Source organism: Cricetulus griseus, chromosome 4 (assembly GCF_003668045.3).
Source record: "Cricetulus griseus strain 17A/GY chromosome 4, alternate assembly CriGri-PICRH-1.0, whole genome shotgun sequence".
Classification (NCBI taxonomy): Eukaryota; Metazoa; Chordata; class Mammalia; order Rodentia; family Cricetidae; genus Cricetulus; species Cricetulus griseus.
Window position 1 is genome coordinate 155,512,244 of NC_048597.1, and position 22,251 is coordinate 155,534,494.

Genomic DNA, 22,251 nt, shown 5'->3' on the forward strand with positions numbered 1-22,251 from the left:
ATAGAACCCACATAACTCACAGCATATTTAGATTACTTATAACATTGGATACAACATAAGTGGCGTGTAAATAGTTGTCATGGTACATTGTTTCAAGAACAATGACAAGGAAAGGTCAGCATTTGTGCAGTACAGGGATGGTCCTAGTGTTTCCACCAATGTGACCAAACACCTGAGAAAACCTTAGTGGGGGAACAGGTTTCTTGTGGCTCTGTTGTAAACCATTCACCTGCTCTGTATCCAGGCAGATGTAAGAAAGACCAAACACCACATGGTAGAGGAAGGCTTCTCACTTCACGGCAGTCAGGAAGCTGGGGCAGGCACATTGTACCTTTCCAGACTACAGCCCAGTGACACACTTCCTCTAGCCATGCCACACCTCCTAATAGCCCATTCGGCTGTGAGCTCCTCAATGGATCAATTCACTGTGAGGTTAATGATACAATTGCCTCTCCGTTAGCACCAGGGACCAGATCTTCAACATATGAGTCCATGAGGGATATATCAGATCCAAACCATAGCCAATGCCTTGTTTTCTTTTTTGAGGCAGAGTCTCAACACATAGACCAAGCTTCATAACTCTAGCCCTTTCCTAGATGGGAATTCTCCTGATTTAGTCCCTTAAGTGTTGAGATTACAGCCATATACAATCACACTACAATTCTGAATATTTTCTTTCCTTTTTTATATTTACATCTCTATTTCTGTGAGTGGAGCAGCACCTGTGTGAATGTCAGAGGACAACTTGTAAGAGTCAGTCATCTCCTTCCAATATGTGGGTTCTAGTTATCAAAATTAGGCCACTGGATTGTATGAACAAGCACCTCTACCCACTGAGCCATCTCACCTGAATATCCTCAGAGACTGGAGATCACAGATACATGGAAATCTCCAATACAGATCACGGATACAGAGAGGTCATGGTATAAAGCATTAGAACAGATAGAACCTCAGTAGTCATTTCCCCCAGTGCTCAAATGAGGAAACTGGAACCTAAATGTGCTAAGAATTCCTTACATTTATATGTTTGAAAATCACAAAGTGACTTCAGATATATTAATAGAAGCTTGACTTATAGCATCACACACTAAGGAATGGATCTGGCTCAGAACACTTTACTATGTCAGCCTCTCCCTCACCACAGTCCTGGGAGACATTAGAATTACAACCATCATCCAAAGACATTGGGAAATGAAGAAAGACAGTGTTGTCTAAAGTCACAAAGTTTATGCTGGCCTTTAACTCCAGCCAAGCTGCCTCAGAGGCTATGCACTCTTATAACCTCTCTGCAGTCCCTCCTTTCTCTGCCCAACACCACTATAAAGACCAAAGACAGGGCAGAGGTTCAGTTGGCAGACTGCTTGCTAGCATGAAGTCCTAGGTTCAATTTCCAGCACTGCATAAAACAGACATGATGGTACACAACTAATCCCAAAATTCTAGTGCTCAGGAAGCAGAGGTAGGAAAATCAGAGGTTCAAGGTTATCCTCAGTACAGCTACATCACACATTTGAGGACAGCCTGGGCTACATGAGACATGAATGTGGGAAAGGAATTTGTAGGGAGGAGGGGAGGCTGACAGGGTGTGAGAGTGTGAGCAGTTACAGTAGTCAAAATTCGCTTTATACACATATGAAATTGTCAAAGAACAAATTCAATAAAAATGAAAAAAGGCAAAGCACAAAGGCAAGGACAGGTACAGTGACTCACACCTATAATCCCAGGACTGAGGAGTCTGAGGCAAGAGGATTGCCCTGAGTTCAAGACCAGCCTGGTCTACATAGTGAGTTCAAAGCCAGAATGCTACCTAGAAAGACTCTGGAAAAAGCAAAGTGTGTGTGTGTGTGTGTGTGTGTGTGTGTGTGTGTGTGTGTGTGTGTGTGTGTGTACACTAAAAAGAGACATTGGGCAGAGGTCCAGGAAAGGGGGCACACACCAGCCTTACTTACTCCTCGGAGGGGAATGTGGGCCTCATACATGTTTCTGCTCATCCACAAAAAGTAAGTGCCCCAGGCAGGCAGGGACAGCCTGAGCTTGTGAGAATCATGTTTAATACCAAATTGAGTTATGAGAAGCAGGCAGGAATCATGAAGGAATATTTCTTGGAAAAGATGGTATCAGGGTGACTTTGTAAAACAGAAGTGATCTGGAAAAAGTGGTAGAACTAGGGCAGAGTGAAGCCCTACATGAACATGTCAACAGCAAGCAGGGACTCTACTGACAAGGTCCTTTGGACTTCTGAAATGGGACCTTGTGTCCTATAATCTTCCTAACCCCCTGGATAGGTAAGTAAGAGGCAGACATGCCCAACCCTAGTTAACTAAAGATTGTTCCAAAGCCAGGGATGTTTGACATTTTGCCCAAAGTTACATAGTGATGAGTAGCAGATGTAGAATTCGCACCCAGGCCTCCTGACTCCAAGCCAATCGCTCTCTGCACACACACACACACACACACACACACACACACACACACACACACACACACACACACACACACAAAAGAACTGGCATTCTGAAGAACTAGGTGGTTTTATGAGCAACTCAGACCATACTGGAGTTTAATTAAGCACACAAGTATGTTCATTTATTCACTCATTCTTTTAGTAACTCCCTCCTTCCTTCCACTTTTCATGTCCTCCCTTAGAAACATTCAATAGAGATTTGAGGGAATCCAGGTACAGTGGCTATGCCTGTAGCCCAACACTCAGTCAGGAGGCTGAAACAGAGATTTCCATAAGTACAAGGCCAGGCTGAGCTATGGAGTGAAACTCTGTTTTGTTCTGTTTTGTTTGTTTGTTTTTTAAAGACTTGGGCTGGAGAGATGGTTCAGTGGTTAAGAGCACTGGCTATTCTCCCAGAGAAACTGGGTTAATTCCCAGCACCCACATGGTGGCTCACTCCAGTTCCAGGGGATACAGCACCCTCATACAGACATACATGGAGGCAAGAGCACCGATGCACAAGAAATAAAAATAATTTTTTAAAGGCTTGAGCTGAAACTATGGCTCACAGGTTTCAATCGGCTTGCAGTTTCCTATCTGCATGAAGCTCCCCAGTCCTGTCTGAGGCAGTAGTCAAGAATCTTAAGGCACAGGCTAGACACACAAGCACTGAGGTGGGGCCAGGCCTAGAGTCACTTGGAGTCACAAGGCTGCCTTTGAGAAACCTGGAGACTTGAAGCCAACAGAGTTACTGATGCACACTTCCAGAGTCCCTGTGAGGTCACCTGAGGCATGAAGCAAGTGTCATATGCCCAGGAATGTCATCTTCATATGGAGTTCCATCCCCCGATCCCAAATGGTGGAAGGAAAAAATAATTTCTCAAAATTGCCCTCTGACATCCACACCCACGCTGTGATGACCTGATACTCAGTGACCTTTTGAGGTCCTTCCCTACCAAGGATACCTCAAGATCTACTTAAGTACCTCAAGTGTGAGGAAGCCCTCTGAGGAACCACCGCCTTAGAGGAACCCAGGGCTTAATGCAAACTAGGCAAGTACTCCCCTAACTGAGCAGCATTCTCAGCTCTCAGCCCCAGGAAGGTAAGCATGGGAATATGAGTGGATATGAGCCCTTATCAGGCTAAAGAGCTGCTTTGCTGGGGGTTTCCACCCCTTATACAAGGGTTTCCCAAGGCACACGGAGGAGGAGTCCTTGCTCTGTACCACCGTTGAGAGTGGGAAAGTGGATAGGGATCCCAGGCAAAGATCAACCCCAAAGGTCTTGGACCTGACTCCAGTGATCTTTGCCAGGCCTGGGATGGGCCTTGGACCTGCTATTTACATTACTCCCAGGTACATTACCCCAGAGTTGGGGTCCCAACTCTGAGCCAGTGAGTGAGGTTTGGTTTCTATGAGGTCAATCTTGAGCCCTTTCCTGCTGGGCCCTGGATAGTGGCTCCCAAACTCAGGTTCCCTCCCCTGCCTACCACTCTTATCCAGAAAATGTGCAAACTAGGACTTGGTAGTCCACTGCTGTTAGTGGCCTGCTCCTGCTCCCTCTCGGGATTACAGTGGCCTTCATGCCATGCATCTGTTTCTTCCAGAGAGGCACGAACAGGCTGTCTCAGCCCAGTGAAGAAGACCATGCTATTGAAAGTAGAGAACCAGTTCTCTATCTTCTCACTGTCCTTCCACATTTCCAGTTTGGGTCCTTGTTCCTAAATCAAGGCAGCTCTCTGAGACCAGCTGGGAGAGAAACAGGAACTGACAAAGGAGAGGAACCAGGGTATCCAGTTGGGTAAAGGATAGCTATGTGACACAAATGGCTTCCCCTGCTCTTCTCACTTGGCTGGGCCATACCCTGCCCTCCAAGAGGCTGAGGGTCAGGTCCCTGCAGGGCAAGGTCCCCACTAGGAAGATAGTTCCTCCTCCCCCAGGAATGTGCATGAAATCCCAGTAACTCTCTCCAGCTGGGCCTGATGTTGGAAGGGCTCAAAGCTGCCTCTTCTCTCCTAATGACAACTCAAGGTGCAATGGTTAGGTAGGAGGGGCTAGGGGGTCTGGGGACACCAAAGAGAGCTTTCCAGATAGGCAGAAAAGCATAGGCAGAGTGGAAAGTGACTGTCCTCAACAGACACACACACACACACACACACACACACACACACACACACACACACACACACGAATGCACTCATGCACACAAGCATGCTTCAGTCCTCCATCTTGAGTCTACAAAGGCACTCAATGGCACCTATATGAATGGGTCATAATTGTGAGGAGACTAAGGAATGCTAAGGGCCAGAGAAAGACTAGCATGCATATTTTCCTGAGAGGCCCTACAAGAAGAAATACTTGTAAATAGTGTGTCCAGGGACTTGTGCTAAAGCTTCAAACACATGTTACCTGAATAACACCTGAAACCTATGTGCCATTGTTCCCATCTTCCAGGAGAGATGCTGGCCCTTGGAGGTTTTGAGTGACTTGCTAAGAAGGTAGGAAACTCAAGGTTGAGCTGCCTGTCTCCCTCTCAGAGCAACTGAGAGCTAGATGCAGGTTCAATGGGGGACCCAGGCAAGATTCTCCTTCATGCTACCTAGAGCACCACACAGAGAATCAGGACTCCCTAGTTCCTCTCTGATCTCCACCAGCAATATGACCTTGGCCTTGTCATGAACTTTCTCTGAGTTTCAGTTACTGATCTGTCTACAGAGGTTAAGCCTTGGAGATGTCAAATGAGATAATTTAAGTAAAAGTATATGTAAGAAAAAAAAGTATATGTAAGACACAACTGATATGATTTTTCAGTGGCACGTCTGATTTGACTGAATGTCACTTCTGTCAAACTATGTTTCTAAGCCAGGCATGGTGGTACATGCATGTAATCCCAGCATTTGGGAGGTAGAGAGAGGATGATCAGGTCTTAGGAGCCAGCTTGTGTCTACACAGTGGGTTCAAGACCAGCCTGGACTTCATAATACCCTGTCTCAAAATATCAAAAAGGGAGGAGGAAGAGAAGGAGGAAAGGGGGAAGAAGGAAGAGGAGGAGCCATCTCCACCTAGAGAGAAGCAGTACTAACATGTCTATATCATCATCACCTCCATCACCACCACCACAACCAGAAGCAGCAACAGCCTCATCCCGTTCATCAGCAACTTCAGCACCGCCACCATCAATTTCTACTTATTGAATAGCTAATAACAAAAATAGTAACCATTTATTACATATTGACTATGTGCCAGGCATTGGGCTGAGCACTTTACATCATTTATACCTGCCCCAGGCAAGCAAAATGGAAGTCAAGGGCAAGAGAGGAAAGAGATGGAGCCTGTAGAAGGTGACTGCAGAGTGACCTCCAGCCATGTTCTAAGCCAAAGCGACTTCTATGCCAAGGAGAAAAGAGAAAGGCTCTTCTCACTGAAGGGTCTACCATGGCAGGCCAGATAACCTAGACCTTAGGTAGTGACAGGGCAGGGGCTCTAGAAGAGATGGTCAGAGGCTCTTAGCAGCTCTAGGCCAGGAGCACCTTGGTGGTAGAATAGGGGCCATACCTAGCCCTGTATCCAAATGGAAGGAAAGAGTAGAGCTTGGCTGTGTCTGAGTTATATAGTCATTGGCTGCTTAGAACAAGAAAAGAATACTGTGGCTGCTCCTCCACATACCTCTAGGTGGATTCTACACCAGCAAGGGTCAAAAGGGAGAGCCTGAAAGAGTTGGCTCCTACAGGCAGAAGAGAGATGCAGTCATCTCTAGGTGGAAAGCTGCTGATACAGTAGCCAGCTATACTTGGGGTCCTGGGAAGACTGAAGTTAAATGAAACAAAGAATTGGAGAGAGCTGGAACAAGGAGTAAGCCGAGGGGCTGTGTGGGAAATGGCTGGGGTCGGGTTAAGGAGTTAGAGCATGGTCTTAGGGAGCTGAGGAGCTCAGTGCCAAAGTCACAGGCTTATAGGGGTGATGGCTGCTAACTAATTGTGATGTGCCACACCAGAAGTCCTGATGCCCTGGGATGTCACCCACCCCCAGCTTCACATCTGTTGTGACCTGTACCACCTGAAGCTTCTTGTCCCCACAGAACAGGTCACATGACATGTGCTTGCATACCACAGCAACATTAAAATGAATCATGAGCTAGGTGTGGTGATGCAGATCTGTAACCCCAGCAGTTGGGAGGCTGAGGCAGGAGGATCGAAGCAGTTGGTTCAAAGCCAGCCTGGGCTATATAGCAAAATCCTGTCTCAAAAATGCCAAGAATAATAATCATCATCATGAAATACCTGCTCTACCTAGACCTGGAGAGTGGGGTGACCCTGTGAAGTATCGGATTTTGCCCTCGGATCTTTTGGAGCTGGCCCAGAGCTCTTCCCTCTAACCAGCCTTTCCCTCTAACCAGCAGACAGAGGCCACCTTGTACATCTGGACTAGGGAAATGGCCATGTGACTCACTGGATGGGCCCTGAGCAGAGAGCTCAGCCAGCACTTCCTCTGTCCCACCCTCCCCTATGTCCAAGCAAACAGACATCCAAATGAAAACCCCATCTTCTTCCTCTCCCACCAGGGCAGCTACTTTCCCCTAGAATCCATAAACTCCCCCCAGAAATACCTGTTTGGCCTGCTCCTAGGGAGCTCACCCACCCAGGACAGCCCTGGGTAAAGGGCTCTTGAGGAAGCTACTCTTGGAAAGCCTAGTCAGTCAGTCCAGCTGCTCAGAAAGGCAGGGTCTCTGTTCCCAGGCAGGGACAGCATGAGAGAGGCTGTTACTGTTCAGAACTCTAAGCATGCTCTGTTGTGACCCCACTACCAGCCTCCCGCCCCGCCCTATCGAATTGGAGCCCGTTTCCTTGCCATACACAATAACTGGGCTTCTTCTCATACACCTTACAATTCATACCTCTGTCCCCATAGCACAATCCCCTGCCTATGCTGCTGTCCCTTTCTACTTCTGGGAACTCTTATTAGGTTTTCAAGGGGTCCATGCTCCGTGAAACTTGAACTCCCAAAGAAACACTCTATTCTCTAAACTCATCCTGGGCTTTGTAAAGACCTCTCGAGGCAAGTGTCTTAAAGTGGGGTAATTGCTGTGTCCATGCCTATGTCTGGCCCCACCTTCCCCAAGGAAAAGCCCCTGCTCCAGTGCCTAGCATGCAGAGCTGAAGGAAGGTATTCTTGTGAAGAGAGGCAGCCAGAGCAGGCAGGCAAGCTGAGAGGCAGATTATAGCCCCGAGTCAAGAGCACTGAGTCAAGAGTGGTCACCTGGACAGGCATGTGGGGAAGACAGATCACCAGCTCCCCAGGAAGCCCCTCGGGCTGGAGCCCGAAGGAGTCTGGGGGCCTCACTGTCTCTGGTCCAAACGGCCATACCTGAGCCCTGGCCTCTTTTGCTCCATTTGTGGGATGGAAAAAGCAGCTTGCTGTCAATAGAAGAGGAGTTCAAGGTCAGCCTAGGCTATGTAAGAAGTCGACATCCTGTGCTACATGAGACTGGAAAGGAGGCAGAGGAAGGGAGAGGAGGTGGAGAAAGTCACACTGGATCTCAGTGGCTGTGAACTCTGGATTGTGAGCATCCTCTAGAGAGCAAGGGGGCACACAGCAGCCTCACAAGGCTGGCAAAGACTGGGCTCACACTCAGTGTAGGTTCTTTGTGGAAGTCTTTGCCTCACTCCCACGTGCTTTCCCAGCTCCCTCTGGCCCCTTACTGTTCTTCTCCCACCCATGTCCGGCTGCCTGCAGGTGACAGAGCCTGCTCTAAACCCTGTGGAGCTGTGACTGGGGAACACATTTGTCACGGTGTAACCAGAGAGTGTCTGGGGGCTTGATGCCAGTGCTCCAGCTGGGGCCAGCGCCAGGCCCCCTCCTCACAGCTGTCAAGAGGAGGCTCAGAGACAAAGCAACTAGGGGCCCTCACTGGGGGCAGGGGCTAGGTGGGGCCCTGTTTGCAAAGAGACAGGGAGGCCACAGCAGGTCCATGTGGTGTAAAGGAACCAGTATCTCTAAGAAACGCTGATAGCCTGGGCCAGGGAAAGCGACACACACCTGGAGAACTTTGAAAAAATGACTTCACCTCTCTAAGCTGGACTTTGCTCATCAAGAATAACAATATCTAATTCTGCAAGCTTAATGCAAAGATCAAATGAACAAGCAATCAGCCAAGGTGCTGGGCAGAGTGCCTGGCAAGCCACAGACATAAGCCAACTTCTCTTGGCCTTCTCTTTCGTGATGCCTTTTCTTATCTTCTCTCTACTAGTCCCTATCCCACTTGTGGGGGGGATCCTCCAGGTCAATGGGGCAGGGCCCAAGGATAAGGCGGGTAGCTCTACTTTGAGTGGGCAAACCTAGAAAAAGCAAAGTCAGAGGCCTTCACCCTGGCCCTGGCTCACGTGAGGGCTTGCTCAAAGCCTGCCAACCTCTGGGGATCTTGGTTCTCCTAATCCCCCACCTACCCACCCACCCTGATGCATATACAAACCCTTCCCAGATAGTTTTTTGTTTTGCTATGTGTTGCACAATTTGATACCACGCCTTTTGTTAAGACAGCTGCTACCTTCCTTGCCAAAGTCGTTCCAGAGGGTTGTGGGTAAAGGGCCAGAAGACAAGGCCCTTACCCATAGACAGGAAGAGCAAATGGGACTGAGACCCCAGTCCTTGGCCCTAATGCTGTCCCTCCCTTCTACCCTGTTGGTGTGGCTGCTGCCCCACAGATTGACTGGTAGAAGGGAAACATGATGTCTGAGTGTCAAACAGGGGATGTGTTCATTCCCCTACCACTTCACCTACTCAGCACCCAAAATGCCAGCCTACTTCAGCTGGGCCCATGGTACCCGATTTAATTGGGTCTTAGCCAGGAAAACTTAAAGGTGGCTCAGGGTGAGACTGGCCCCCTAGTAGAAGTTAAGATTCCAGTGCTTGGGCTCACCCTCTCCCAGAACTGCCCTTTGGTGACTGACTGGCCAGCTAAGTCAGTGTGATCCTGCACGTGACAGCCATGTCAAACTAGTCACCCAGGCACTCACAGTCCACAGACAAGACAGTGAAAGAGAGTGCCAGGGAGGACAGCCACTGGAGCGGAGGGAAAGGAGGGCAGCAGATACCTGGTTGATCTGGCAGGGAGAGGGGTATATGGGAGAAGCCCCAGCAAAAAGCTGCTCACACAACACCTGAGCAAGAGAAGAAGCAGGGATCCTGCCACGAGGATCCAGCACAGTAGGGAGAGGAGGACACAGAAACATCAGGACCACTCCTCAATGAGCCTCAAAAGCCTTGCCCTAAGACCTGTGCTGAGCACCCTGAGCTCCTGGAAGATTGTGAGGGGGGAGGGGACTGATCAGGCCTGCAGTTTGTGGAGATCACTCTGGGGATGGAAATGTAGCTCAGGCAGTAGAGTGCTTGTTTGCCTTAAGCACTGGGTTTGAGCTCCGTCATGCAGAGACTCTGGCGGTACACACCTCTAATCCCAGAATCCCAGGGTTGAGACAGGAGGGTCAGGAGTCCAAAGTCACCCTTGGCTACATAGTAAGTTAGGACTAGCCTGAGCTACATAGAACTGTGTCTCCTCAGAAAAGAAAGGAAGCTGGGTACCATGGCATCTCTGAGTTTGAGGCCAACCTGGTTTACAAATCGAGTTCCAGGGATGTTACTAAGAAAAACCCTGTCTTGGAAAGAAAGAAAGAAAAAAAAAAGAAAGAAAGAAAGGAAGGAAGGAAGGAAGGAAGAAAGAAAGAAAGAAAGAAAGAAAGAAAGAAAGAAAGGATAGAAGGGAGGAAGGAAATAATATCACTCAGGATGGAGGGTGAAGAACAGCTTCAAGAGGACAAGATTGGCTGCAGAAAGACATTTAGCTTGTGATGACAGCTGACAATATGAAAGTAGCCCTGGAGGTAGAAGAGCCTGGTGGAGCTCAGGCACACGGCCTCATCCCCTCACATATCTGTGGCCAGGACTAGAATTGCTGTGGGACATTCCAGATGCTCCTACCTGTGTGTATCTGCTAAACCCGAGGAAAAAAGAGAGTGGAGAGTTAGAAGAAGGTGGGGAAGACCAGGAAGGTTGGGGATACAGACAAGAAGCACTCATGCATGGTGGCAGCATTTAGAGGAGAGGAGATCAACAAGTTTGTTTATCTGGCTATAGAATCCCAGTCCAAGGTGTCTGTGAACAAAGGACACTATGCTGAGGCAGAGGATCTAAGGAGGAGCCTGAGACATCCTAGCCCCTGTGAATAGATGCGCACACCATGTACACACGTGTGCAACCCAGCCCCAAGAGCCTGTAACTACAGTACAAGGCCTCCCTTCAGCAGACACAGCCCTCCCAATGGAGCCATAGGCCAGCAGCTGTGTATGGATGGAGGGGATGCTGAGGCTCGGTGGAGCTGTTGTGGAGAGACTGTCCTCTGAATACCCGAAGCTAGAACTAAAGAGGGGCTACAGATTCTGTGATAGCCAGGCTGTGCTGGGATACCTGCTAGACAGCACCCCTCCTCCTCTCCTTCATAGCGTTGGGACTGGGGGGAGGGGCGTGATACTCGTCAAATCCACTTTAGGAAAATTGGCTACATGATGTTTATTGCAAACTGCAATTTAGCATCTCTATTCAGGTCCTCTCCATGTTTAATTAGGTATAATGTGGTGGAGGGGAAGAAGCAGAGAAAGGACTCCATATGACTCCCTCCTCAGTTTCTTTCTCCCAGAGTGTTAACAAAGATCAGAGGTGAGACATGGAGCCCAGCAGAGGGAGGAACAAGGGCCTGGCACCTTCCGTGTCTTCACATGCCAAATCTGCAGAGCCAGAAAGCTGCCTGTACTCCTGGCTGCAGGGTGGGCTGGTGGCTCACTATGCCCCAACAAATCCCAGGCCCAGAAACGTGGCATATCCCATACAGAGCAAGTTGAGAGGGGCCACCCCCACACCCCAGCCCAGATGGGAGCTATACTCAGCCATCATACATCAGACTACAGCTCCCTGTGATTCCAACCTCTCTAGACTGAAGAGACTAGGGTTCCCCCAGGAGCCTCCAGGCACCCCTTTCCCATCTAATCTCCTAGCCTTCTTCCCCTCAGGATCCCATCCTCTCCAGAGCTGTGAGGGCAGGGCTCCAATTAGCTCATTTGCTTGGTTAATTGGGTGGGGAGGGGAAGGAATTAAACTCCTCGTCAGGGATCTCCCCTGCAGGGCCAGAAATGGAATGACAGGGTGGGGGGCCCCATCTCTGAGCACCTTCAGCCAACCCTGGATTCCCATACACACCTCCATGCCCTAGATCTGGATCCAAACCTGCACTGAAGTGACAGTTCTGGGAGAGATTCTCACCTCCTGGCCTAGCCAGGCAATCACCCTTCTAGAACCAGAGTACAGTGGGGGACAGGGGATGTGTGCCTCAGGGTTTGATTCTATTAATTTTCTAGGTTTTGCTGGCCTTACTGACTCTTACTGGCTCATGAGCCTCTCTCTCTCTCTCTCCCTCCCTCCTCTCTCTGTCTCTGTCTCCTCCTGGTCTCTTGGTTCCAGAAAAGCCCCTCCCCCAGGGGGGCCCAGGAAGTGCAGCCAGGCTCCTTGGGGGTGCATTGGCCATGGTCCTCGTCCTTGGCGTGACTCTGGCTGTCTTCCTTCTGTACCACTGGCAGCAGAAGAACCAGTTAGGAATTGACATAGATGGGTGAGTGTGGACAAGCCTATCTCCCTTGCTGTCCCTGGTGGCTCTCACATTCCTAGGAGTACTCACCTTTCAGGAGTTCAGGGGATCAGGTGCTCCTCAACACATGTGGGACAGGCCAGGCATTAGTCTCCGCTGGAAGGACAGTCCTGTGGGCAGAGCCCTGTGCCTACACTCTGTCACAGAGATGCAGTTCACCCTCACAGCAGCTCAAAGTCAACACACAATTTACAGATGAGGAAGACTGTGGCCAAAGAAGCTGCTATATAACTATTACAGCTTTACCTTCTCCGAACCCAGTGGTTCTCAAACCTTCCTAATGCTTGAATACAGTTCCTCATGTTGTGGTGACCTGCAACCATAAAATTATGTTGTTGTTACTTCATAACTGTAATTTTATGAATCATAATGTAAATATCTGATATGCAAACCCAGAGGGGTCATGATCCATAGGTTGAGAACCGCTGGACCTAGCCACTGACCAAGGGTGAGCTGGGGGCTGGAGACTGTTGAGGTATAAAGTTTATGAAGGAGCTCAAAACTCTAGTCATCACCATCAATAACATTTTAGCTCTTCTCTTTCATATATACATATATATGTTTGGTTTTGGTTTGGGGGGGTTTGAGGATTTGGGTTTTTGTTTTGTTTTGCTATGCTTTTTTTAGATAGGGCCTCACTGGGTTGCTCAGGCTAGCCTCAAATTCCTGGGTCCAAACCATTCTCCTGCCTCAACCCTCATGCCAAGCTTGAATGCAATATTTTTTTTATTAAAAGTCAGTGTAAAAAAAATCTAGGATGAACAAAATATCCACATTTTAAATAGAGACAGAATTAGAATGACTGATTTCCCCCTTTGCCTCAGGCTCCAGTGTGGCTCAGCATGCTATTACTGATCCTCCTTTACTTAAAGTGTTACTTTGTTCGTCATGGATTTCTGCATTAACTTTCACTTGAAAAATATTGCATTAAATATGATTTACTGCGTTGGCCGAGATGGGCGCTGGCCCACACTTTGTCCCTGTGTTCTCCTTCCCCTGGCCCTGGGTGCAGCCTCTGGAGTTCTCACTATTGCTGGGAGCTAGGAAACCTGAGACTCACAGGATTCCTACACTGTCCAAGGTAGGCTGGGCTGGACTACCGAAAGGATACCTGGGAAGGAAGGACGCATAACCCTCAAACTCTCCTCACCAGGGAGTAGCCATGCCTCGACCCTGTCCTCTTGCTGCTATCTGGTAGCAGAACTCAGGGCTCTGGGGATAGTAACATTCAGGTATCCTGACAGGGACAAAAGTCCCATTCGGGCCTGTACTAAACTCACTCTCGTTCTGTTCCTCCAGGATGGACCTGTCTCCCTCCCAGAAGCTGGAGCCACCTCCCAACAGGCAGAGTGAACTTGCACCTGAGGGCATTCAGGTGGGCCTAGGGCAGCACAGGGCAAGATCCCCGGCCTAAGGAGACAGGGATTGGGGGGGGTGAGAGCTAGTCTCAGGGAGGGAGTCTACCCTGAAGAGAGTTTGGTGACTCCATGAACCAGTCAGTCACTGTCCCCAGATTAGGTCAAATCCTTCCATTGCCCCACCCTGAGAAGTGACAAACTCAGGCTATCCTAACCAGAGCCCTCCCTCAGAAGAACATTTCACTGCTGCTCAACCAGCTGTAGAGATGTAGCTCAATTGGTAGACTACTTTCCTAGCATGCATGACATCCTGGGTCCAATGCCCGCACTGAATAGATTGAGTAAGGTAGTGTGCTCTGGACATGGAGGCAGGGAAACCAAGAGTTCAAGACCTAGCCAAGGGTGGTGGCCTGCACCTTCAATCCCACCCCTCAGGAATCAGAGACAGGCAGATCTCTATAAGTTCCAGGTCAGCCAGGGCTACATACAAGACCCTGTTTTTAAAAAGAGGAAAGGAGTTAGGGAGAAAAAAATCAGAGAGAGAGAGAGAGAGAGAGAGAGAGAGAGAGAGAACTCCTCAAGATCAGCCTTGGCTACTTAGAGTTACTCTCCCATGTGACTGCCTCAATACCAAAACACATTCCCTTGTGAGGTGCCTGGCCTGTACTGAGTGCCTTTATCGCCTCTCAACCAATCATATGGTGAATATGGGGACCATGAACCAGGACGAGCATTCCCCCACAACTCTAGGGTTGAAAGGGTCACCTGCAGAGGGTGTAGGGTGGTCTGTACAGCTCCCTCTTTCCTTTCAGGTTCTCCATCTAGAGCTGGGGAGACAGCAGGAAGAAGATCTGCCCCTACAGCCCTCCTACTATGACCTGGGGGTCTCCCCCATCTACCGACCCTTGGTAAGGATGGCTAAACCCTAGGACAATGCCACAGCCCAGCTCCCCCACAGTCTAGCTGCCTTAGAAGGGGAGAAGACAAACAAGAGAATGAAACGTTGGGCTGGGAATAAAGCTCAACTGGCAGAGTGCTTGCCCTTAACGCTTAGCACTCAACAGTCACTAGGTTTGAGCCCCAGAACTGTGCAGCATGGTGCTGCACTCCTGTAATTCCAGCATTTAGGAAGTCAAGGGGGCAGAGTCAGATATTCAAGGTCATCCTTAGCTACATAAGGAATTTGAAGCAAGCCTGGGGTACATGAGACCTTATCTGAAAAAGGGGCAGGGGAGGCAATAGCATGCCTAGGCGGGTAAGGGTACTTGGAATGGCAAGCCTGGTGATCCACATGAGGTAGGAGAGAACTGACTCCACACCATCCTCTGACCTCTGTGTATGCTGTAGCTCACATGTTTCATGTTACACACACACACACACACACACACACACACACACACACACACACACACACACACACGCACACACTCACACAGGGAGGGAGAGGGAGAGAGACAGAGACAGAGAGAGATTGAAACAAGATCCTTAGCCAGGAGGGATGGGGAGAAGGAAGCCCACTTCAGTGCCCCTGGGCAAGAGGTGCTGTATCCAATATATACCAGAGGAGAGACGGGACTTCCAAATTTGCTAAGCCCAGCCTGACGCCCAGCTCTCACTCCCCCAGGCATCACCCCCAGCTCCATACCCTGCACCCAACCACCAGAAAGCTCCTTCATGGCTCCTTCTCCTGGCCCCACTCCCAGCTGCTCACAAGGCCAGCAGCACTTGGATGCCTGCTACCTCTGCCCATGGCCAGTTCCTTTCAGAAGGCTTGGGGACTGAAGGTGGTACCATATGGTGCCAGCCCAGAAACCTGGGCCCAAAGATAACACCCTCTCTCCTGGCACTGGTGGCCAACGCAGGCCTTTGTCTCCTCAGCACAGCTATCCTCCCTCTTAGCTGGAAGTGCCAGTAAAGGTGCCAAATCCTGGCCCCAGGGCAGTTACATTCCCTTCCGGGGGGGGGGGGGGCTATACCCCGAAGAACAGCCCAGCCTCCACTTTCTGATACAATGCAGGGTACCAAAGACCACCCGGTGACCAGAACAAGAAGTGACATGAAACTGACTCCTCAGAGAGAAACCCCTACTCCACTGCCATCGCCATTAGAGAGGGTTACAGCATGGCCCAGCCAGCTCCCACAAAAGGAATCAGAGTGGCAGGGTAGGGTGCTGTCTGGGCCCCAGGCATCTTGCCAATTGTTCTCCAAATGCTATTTCATTTACTCTCATAACAATCTAAACCGCAAGTCTTGTCGGAATTTACTGGATAAATTGGGAAAGTGAGGCTCAATGAACCCTCCAGGTCCCTGGGAGCCTGCTTCCAGGTGCTGTGTGTATGGCAGTCAGCATGACCACCAGGCACATAGGGAGTGAAGGGAAGACACAAGCGCTTAGAGCAAGCCCTGTGCGGCTTCCAACTTCCTACCGGTCAGAGGGACTCATGTCTATTGTCTGCCTGTCCAGTCCAGCAAGGAGAAGCGTGGGCAAGGTGACTGATTGTGGGCGAGGTAAAACAGAGTGGAGAGGTCCACCATTCTCAGAAAAGAAAGCCACCCCCCTTCCAAGATTTGCAAAATTATCCTTCTGCCTCAACCTGGAGACTGAGGTGTAGGGGATAAAAGGAGGAGGGGCCAAGGCTGTGGCACAGGAGAAAAGATGATGGAAGTTTGCAATTTGGAAAGTTGTGGGTAGACTCCAGTGGGATCCCCTGTAGAGTGGGCCAAGACACACCGTAATAATCGCTGTGATGTAAGGAGACAGCTGTGCCTGGCCCTAATCCCCACACAACTTCCTCCATCTTGCTCTCTGCCAGCTGCCCCTTCCACCCAGCAGTCACAGGCCTCTCTGGGATGTAGGGGGAGCCAGACTACACCCTTCAGCTCTAACTCAAGGACAGGACCAATCCCTCAGACCCCACTACACATTCTTCTTCCCTTGTTCCCACTGAGCACCATGCCCCATACTCATGGCTCTAAGCCTCCTCCCTTCTGAGCAGTCTGCCCCTCTCCAGCTCTGCTGCAACTGAACTAACAGAATCTTCTAGAACAGTGGTTCACAACCTTCCCAATGCTGCGAACCTGTAGTACAGTTCCTCATGTTGTGGTGACCCCCAACCTTAAAATTATTTCTTTGCTACTTCATAACTATAATGTTGCCACTGTTATGAATCATAATGTAAATATGTGATATGCAGGATGTCTGATATTCAACTCAAGGAAGTTGTGCCCCACATGTTGAGAACCTCGACTCTGTAAGCTTATCTATTCAAGAGCCTCTATACCAAGAATAGAGGGCGCCACCTCTGCTCACCAGTCACAGGCAGGAGATGAGTCCAGGAGATGTCTCCCCCCTATCCTGTGTGAGCCAGAAGGCAGTATAACAGGAATATCTGGGTGGAAGAGGCTGAAAAGAATGGCCTGTGGGGTGGGGTGTGCAGGTCTTCAGAGGGTAAGAAAGTCTAGCACCTTGGGAGGCTCCACTCTTGTTCCCAAGGAAGGTATAATTCCTTTTGCCTTACAGAGTAATTACTGGTCGGCAAAGGATTTATCCCCAGTACTCAGGTTTGTTGTCCATGCAGCTTGTATACAAGTCACATTATTGATGTTGTCATCAATTCTGCTTCTCAACGAGTGGCGAGAGAGGGAGACGGGTAGCAGGCACTACTCGCTGAAACAGAGCTCCAGAGAGGCCAGGAAGATGTCAGGGAGCCTGCAGGGTAGCAACTCTGCAGGCTCAACCAAGCTCAGTGGCCCTAACCTGAGTGGCCTAAGTTCTCCTTCCTGAGTGGACCAAGTTCAAGCTGCACATTTACCCAGGAGTGCTAACCCAGGCTGTGACACTTCCCTGGATGCCTGTGGAGGTTTCTGGGCGAGGAGCTCACCCAGGTACTACTGGAAAGCTATGCTGCTCTAGGTGTGCTCTTTGGGAAGGCCTCAGTGGATCCATGATGTCCAAGGAGGAAAGGGGAGAGGAGACAGGGCCCTACCTTTAAGGAGAGAGGTTCCTGTCTCCTCATCCCTGTGAACAGACAGTCCAGGATAGAAACTGAAGATTCTACTCATTGGCCTTGGGGACTCTGAAGCCACTAAGTTGATTCAAGTGCCCCAAGAAACAGATGCCACAGTGAAATCAGACATGTGGGGGTGGGGTCACTGGGAGGATGATCTGAGAGATACAGAAGGAGCAGAGAGTGGGCTTTTGACCAGAAGGCTGACTTATTGCCCATGAAAGGAAAGGGGGGGAGAGGAGAATTACCTGGGAAATCTCAGGATGTTAACACAGATTGGCCAAGCAATGGAGAACACTTAGTCCACCATGGCCATCCCATAGGAATTTACCTGCACTGACCAGTCCTCACTGATGAGTAGATGGAACAGACTGGGCCATGGGTGCCCTCAGCACAAACACAGTTGGAGGACCCAGAGGGTGGCAGGTAGGGCTACAGCCAATTGCTTCAACATCCTGAGACCACAGAGTTGTCCATGCCGCCCAAGTTCAGATTGTCTATGGTTCTTTTCGTGAGAGACAGAGCCCTGTAGCTATGGAAGACCTTACTTAGGGTCATGGCTGGTATTGCCTTCTCCTTTCTTTATTTTTGTTTGTTTGGGTTCTTTTTGTCTGATTTTTGAAACAGTCTCCTGTTGCCCAGTCTAGTCTCATACTTGAAATGTTGTTAAGGAAGGCCTTTAACTCCTGATCCTCCTGCCTCTACCTTCCAAACTCTGGGTTTACAGGCATGCACCACCACCCTTAGCTCACTTCTGTTTCCTGTGCCCGTTAGCTTCCCTTCTTCAACCACCTCGTCAGCAGGCCTTGATGGTTAAGCTGGTTCTTGCTCTGGCCCCTGGGTCAGAATCCTCCAAGTCCACCCTAAAGTCAGATGTGGAAGCACACACCAGTAACCCCAGCTACTCAGATGGCTCAGATAGGAGGACAGAAAGTGAAAGTCAACCTGAGCTACAAAAGAGACTGTAAAAACCTAGGAGTTTCCATCTGGCTTCTGCTGTGCCAGCTAACCAATTCCTTCCTTTGGGGATGTAATTTTTCTTCCTCAATTGGGTCCAGCATGTTCCCAGCTGGATTATGTGAGGCTCAAACCCTAATTACCGGCCTTCAACCAGCATTGTTCCTTAGCAAAGATGTCTCTGAGGAAACCTCCCGCATGGAGCAGTAGCAGCTCTTCACAGGGAAGAGAGGCCACCTCTGTGATCCAGCTTCAGGACCTCTGTCCATGCACTCTCAGCTAGGTTAGGGTTGTCAGGAGCAGGGTCCTTATGGCATTATAGCAAGCCCTACTCCTAGCAGAGCCCTCTGGCTCTCTGTGAATCCTGTTCCCAGGTCCTGTCTCTCAGCTGAATCCTCTCCAGGGCAGGAGAAAGATATCTTTGGAAGCTACCAGAAGATCGGTTTTTACACTGAGCTTTCCTGGTGATGGCTCACTATTCATGAATCAATATCCACATGACTTCATAGTAAGCCACCTCTGCTGTCCCCAAAGTCACTGTTCCCTGCATCTGTTTCAAATACTTTGCCTCATTGTATCTCAGAGGGTCCTCCACCAACACATTCTCCCAGGTCACCTACTGGTGAAATATTCAGTGGTGGCTGCTGCCTTGTGTTAGACACTCTGTGTACTGCTTTGGTTTTACTTTTTTATTTTTGGATTATTATTAATATTAAAAAATTAATATTTTTATTTTTACTTTTTTATTTTTATTTTTATATTATTATTTATTATATTGTTCATGTAGCCTAGGCTGACCTCAAACTCACGGCACGGCCAAGGCTGACTTAAAGCTTCCTGTACTTGCCATCTTCTACATACGGAAGCTACATGCCAAGCCACCGGCTTGTTTTAAATTTCTTTGTAATTTGGTTGTGTTTGTGTGTGGCAGTAGGAGGACAACTTTCAGGGGTCATTTCTCTACAGGAATCAAAAGCAGTCATCTGGTTTGCATCACAAATGCTTTTACCTATTCAGTCTCCTTATTGGCCCTTTTGTTTGTTTGTTGTGGGGTTTGGTTTGGTTTTGGTTTTGTAGCCCAGACTGGGAACTCCCTATGTAGACTGGCTTGACATCTTGCCTCTGGCCCCCAAGTTCTAGGATTACAGATGTGCATCACCACACCTGTGCCCTACTTCCTGCTAGGGCTGGAGTCTTTTACTACCCAACAGTGAGGAAACTAGACCCAAATCTCCATTCCACCCTCTGTGCCTATTTTCTTGGCATTACCCAGCAGGAACCATAGGTCACTTCTTTCTGTCCTTCTCTGGGAGGTTCCATTAAAACTTTTTAAGATAATGTATTCAGGGCTCAAAGGGCAGCCCCCAATCCTTGAGGTCTGTGAAATGAGCACCCCCTCTCCCCTCCACTTACCTTTGCCAGCACCCTGCCTTCAGTCTCCTGGGGTCAGAGACACAGTGACTCCATATGATAAGAGTCATTGGGAAGGACCTACAGAGAGCTTACCAGAACACTAGTGGTCTCTTAACAGAAATCACAGGGAACACCTGGATGGAACCCCAGGCCTAGGCCCCCTTGTGATGAGGGGATGTGAAATGAGGATTCATTCCCCATGTTCAACCCTTGCCTTAGCAGGACGACTCCATGCTATCTCAGCATGCAGTTAACACTCCCTGCCCTTTGTGATTGCTGCATGCAGACTGCCCTGTTCACCTTCATTTCCTTTTCCCACACACAGCCACCCTCCAGGCCCTTGAGCTCATAGTTAGCACCCAGACCACCTGCCAGTCCAGGCCTTTCCCCTTCCTTCTGTCTCTGAGTTCCTTCAGGGTCTCTTGTCCTCTGCAAAAGATACTCCCTCCTCCCCCACCCCACCCCACACACTACAGCCCGGCTCTGGGAGGACAGAAGGCTGCAGAGGAAGGTGCCAGGGTGTGACTTTCACCTGTGACAAATCAGAAGCTAATTGCACTCATTTTAGCTCTGCCCTGTCCCTGACCTCCGGCACTGATGGGCTCCACGTAGGCATTGCTGGAGGGCAACCAAAATCAGGACACCTTGTCTGCTGCTCAGATGACCCAACCAAGAGTAGGCACAGCCTAGGGCCAACCTAGGAGGGGTGCCCTCCAATTGCATGGATCCCTAATCCTGTCCCCTGTCTCCAGCCCTCCTATTGGGCTCCGTGGACGGACATTCTATCTTTTTGCCCAAAGGCTAGCACTTTGTCTTGGAGGAGGTGGTAGCTGTGAAGAGCCAGAGGTAAAAGCCGGAGAGACCTAAGATGGTCAGGCCACCCTCACATTTTGCTGGAAAGGAAACTGAGGACTAGGAAGAAGGGCTTGGCTGGGCTCCAGTGTTGAATTATCACCAAGATGGGGAGGGTCTCCGCCTTTCAGCAGCTCCTGGTAATTTCCACATCAAACCAAGAGCCTGAGTAAGGCAGTACCACAAATAGCCCGGGATGGGAGGGAAGCTTGGGCTCTAACAGGAGTGATAATGCTCATAAATTTTATGTCTCCGTGTCACAAATGAAAAACTAAATTTGGATGGGTTGAACAAGCTGCCTGGCAAGTCACAGCAAGTGGCTCAGCTAAAACCCAAAGGCAGACATCCTGACTCTTTTGCAGCGTATTGTTGAAAACTTCCGTGACCCCAGGCACACCAGAGCCCCTCTCTTCCCTCTGAAAAATGAGCGGGTAGATCTAAATCAACCCTCAGAGCCCAGCCCAGTAGGAGCAAGAAACCCATTGGCTCTTCCCACCTGCACCCAGGAGCTAAAGCAGTGGTTCTTAACCTTCCTAATGCTGCGACCCTTTAGTTCAGCTCCTCATGTTGTGGTGACCACCCCCCCAACCTTAAAATTATTTTCACTGCTACTTCATAACTGTAATTTTGCTGCTGTTATGAATTGTGATGCAAACATCTGATATACAGAATGTCTAATATTCGACCCCTGTGAAAGGGTCATTCAACCCCAATGGGGTCATGACCCACAAGTTGAGAATCACTGGTCTAAAGGGACACAGCTTAGCAGAGCACACAAATGATGCCGTCTGGCCCGTTCTCATAAAACATCTCTCCCATACCTTAGCTTTCTGTTGTCACTAATGGATTGCTTTTCTGGCCCCTCCTCTCCTCCCCAATCTTCCATGCCTCCCTCCACTCCCTCCACACACATACACCCTCCCATCTCACCCTGCACATGGGTCTGCCTCCTTCCACCCTCTGTCCAATTCCCAGAGTTCTTGCCTAAAAAACAGTGATGTTCACTATGCCGAGCTGGACACCTCCGTTCTCCAACTTGTACCAGGGCCGCAGACCACTGTGCCGGAGCCAGGAGAAGCTGTTGAGTATGCCACCATCCAGCTGAGCCCACCTGAGCACTGACCCCCTAACCTGTCACCCAGCTCTGGACAACAGGTATTTCTGGCCAGCGCTGTCCTACTCTTCCCACTTCCGACAACAACTGTGCCCAATGCATGGTGGACTGGAGTTGGGCAGAGCTGGGTCCCAGCAATTGGGGTGGGGCAGGAGCCAGGTGAAGTAGAAGGCGACCAAGATCTCAGATGTCTGGAATGCAGTCCTGTTCCTACTACCAACCTTACTATGTTGTCTCCCTTCTCTCCAAACCTATGAAAAGAGGAGAGTGGACCCAGTGATCTCCAGAGCTCCCACCAGCCCCAGTGGCCCTCATATCCATAGAAGGCGGCTCACTTGCAGCATCAGAGATATAGATGGCCCTTGAGCCCTCTCCAGAACTCAGATGCTCTACTTCCCTTTCTTACCAAGGGGTCCCA

General features: G+C 49.6%; 1 protein-coding gene across 1 annotated transcript in view; it reads left to right on the forward strand.

The window, feature by feature from the left end:
* Positions 1-21,841, forward strand: part of Nectin1 (nectin cell adhesion molecule 1) — a 93,366-nt gene extending 71,525 nt beyond the window's left edge. The window contains exons 6-9 of the mRNA XM_035444207.1: positions 11,949-12,096; positions 13,432-13,507; positions 14,303-14,398; positions 21,695-21,841. Coding sequence (XP_035300098.1) covers positions 11,949-12,096; positions 13,432-13,507; positions 14,303-14,398; positions 21,695-21,841 — 467 coding nt within the window. The remainder of the gene's footprint in view (positions 1-11,948; positions 12,097-13,431; positions 13,508-14,302; positions 14,399-21,694) is intronic.
* The last annotated feature ends 410 nt before the right edge of the window (positions 21,842-22,251 follow it).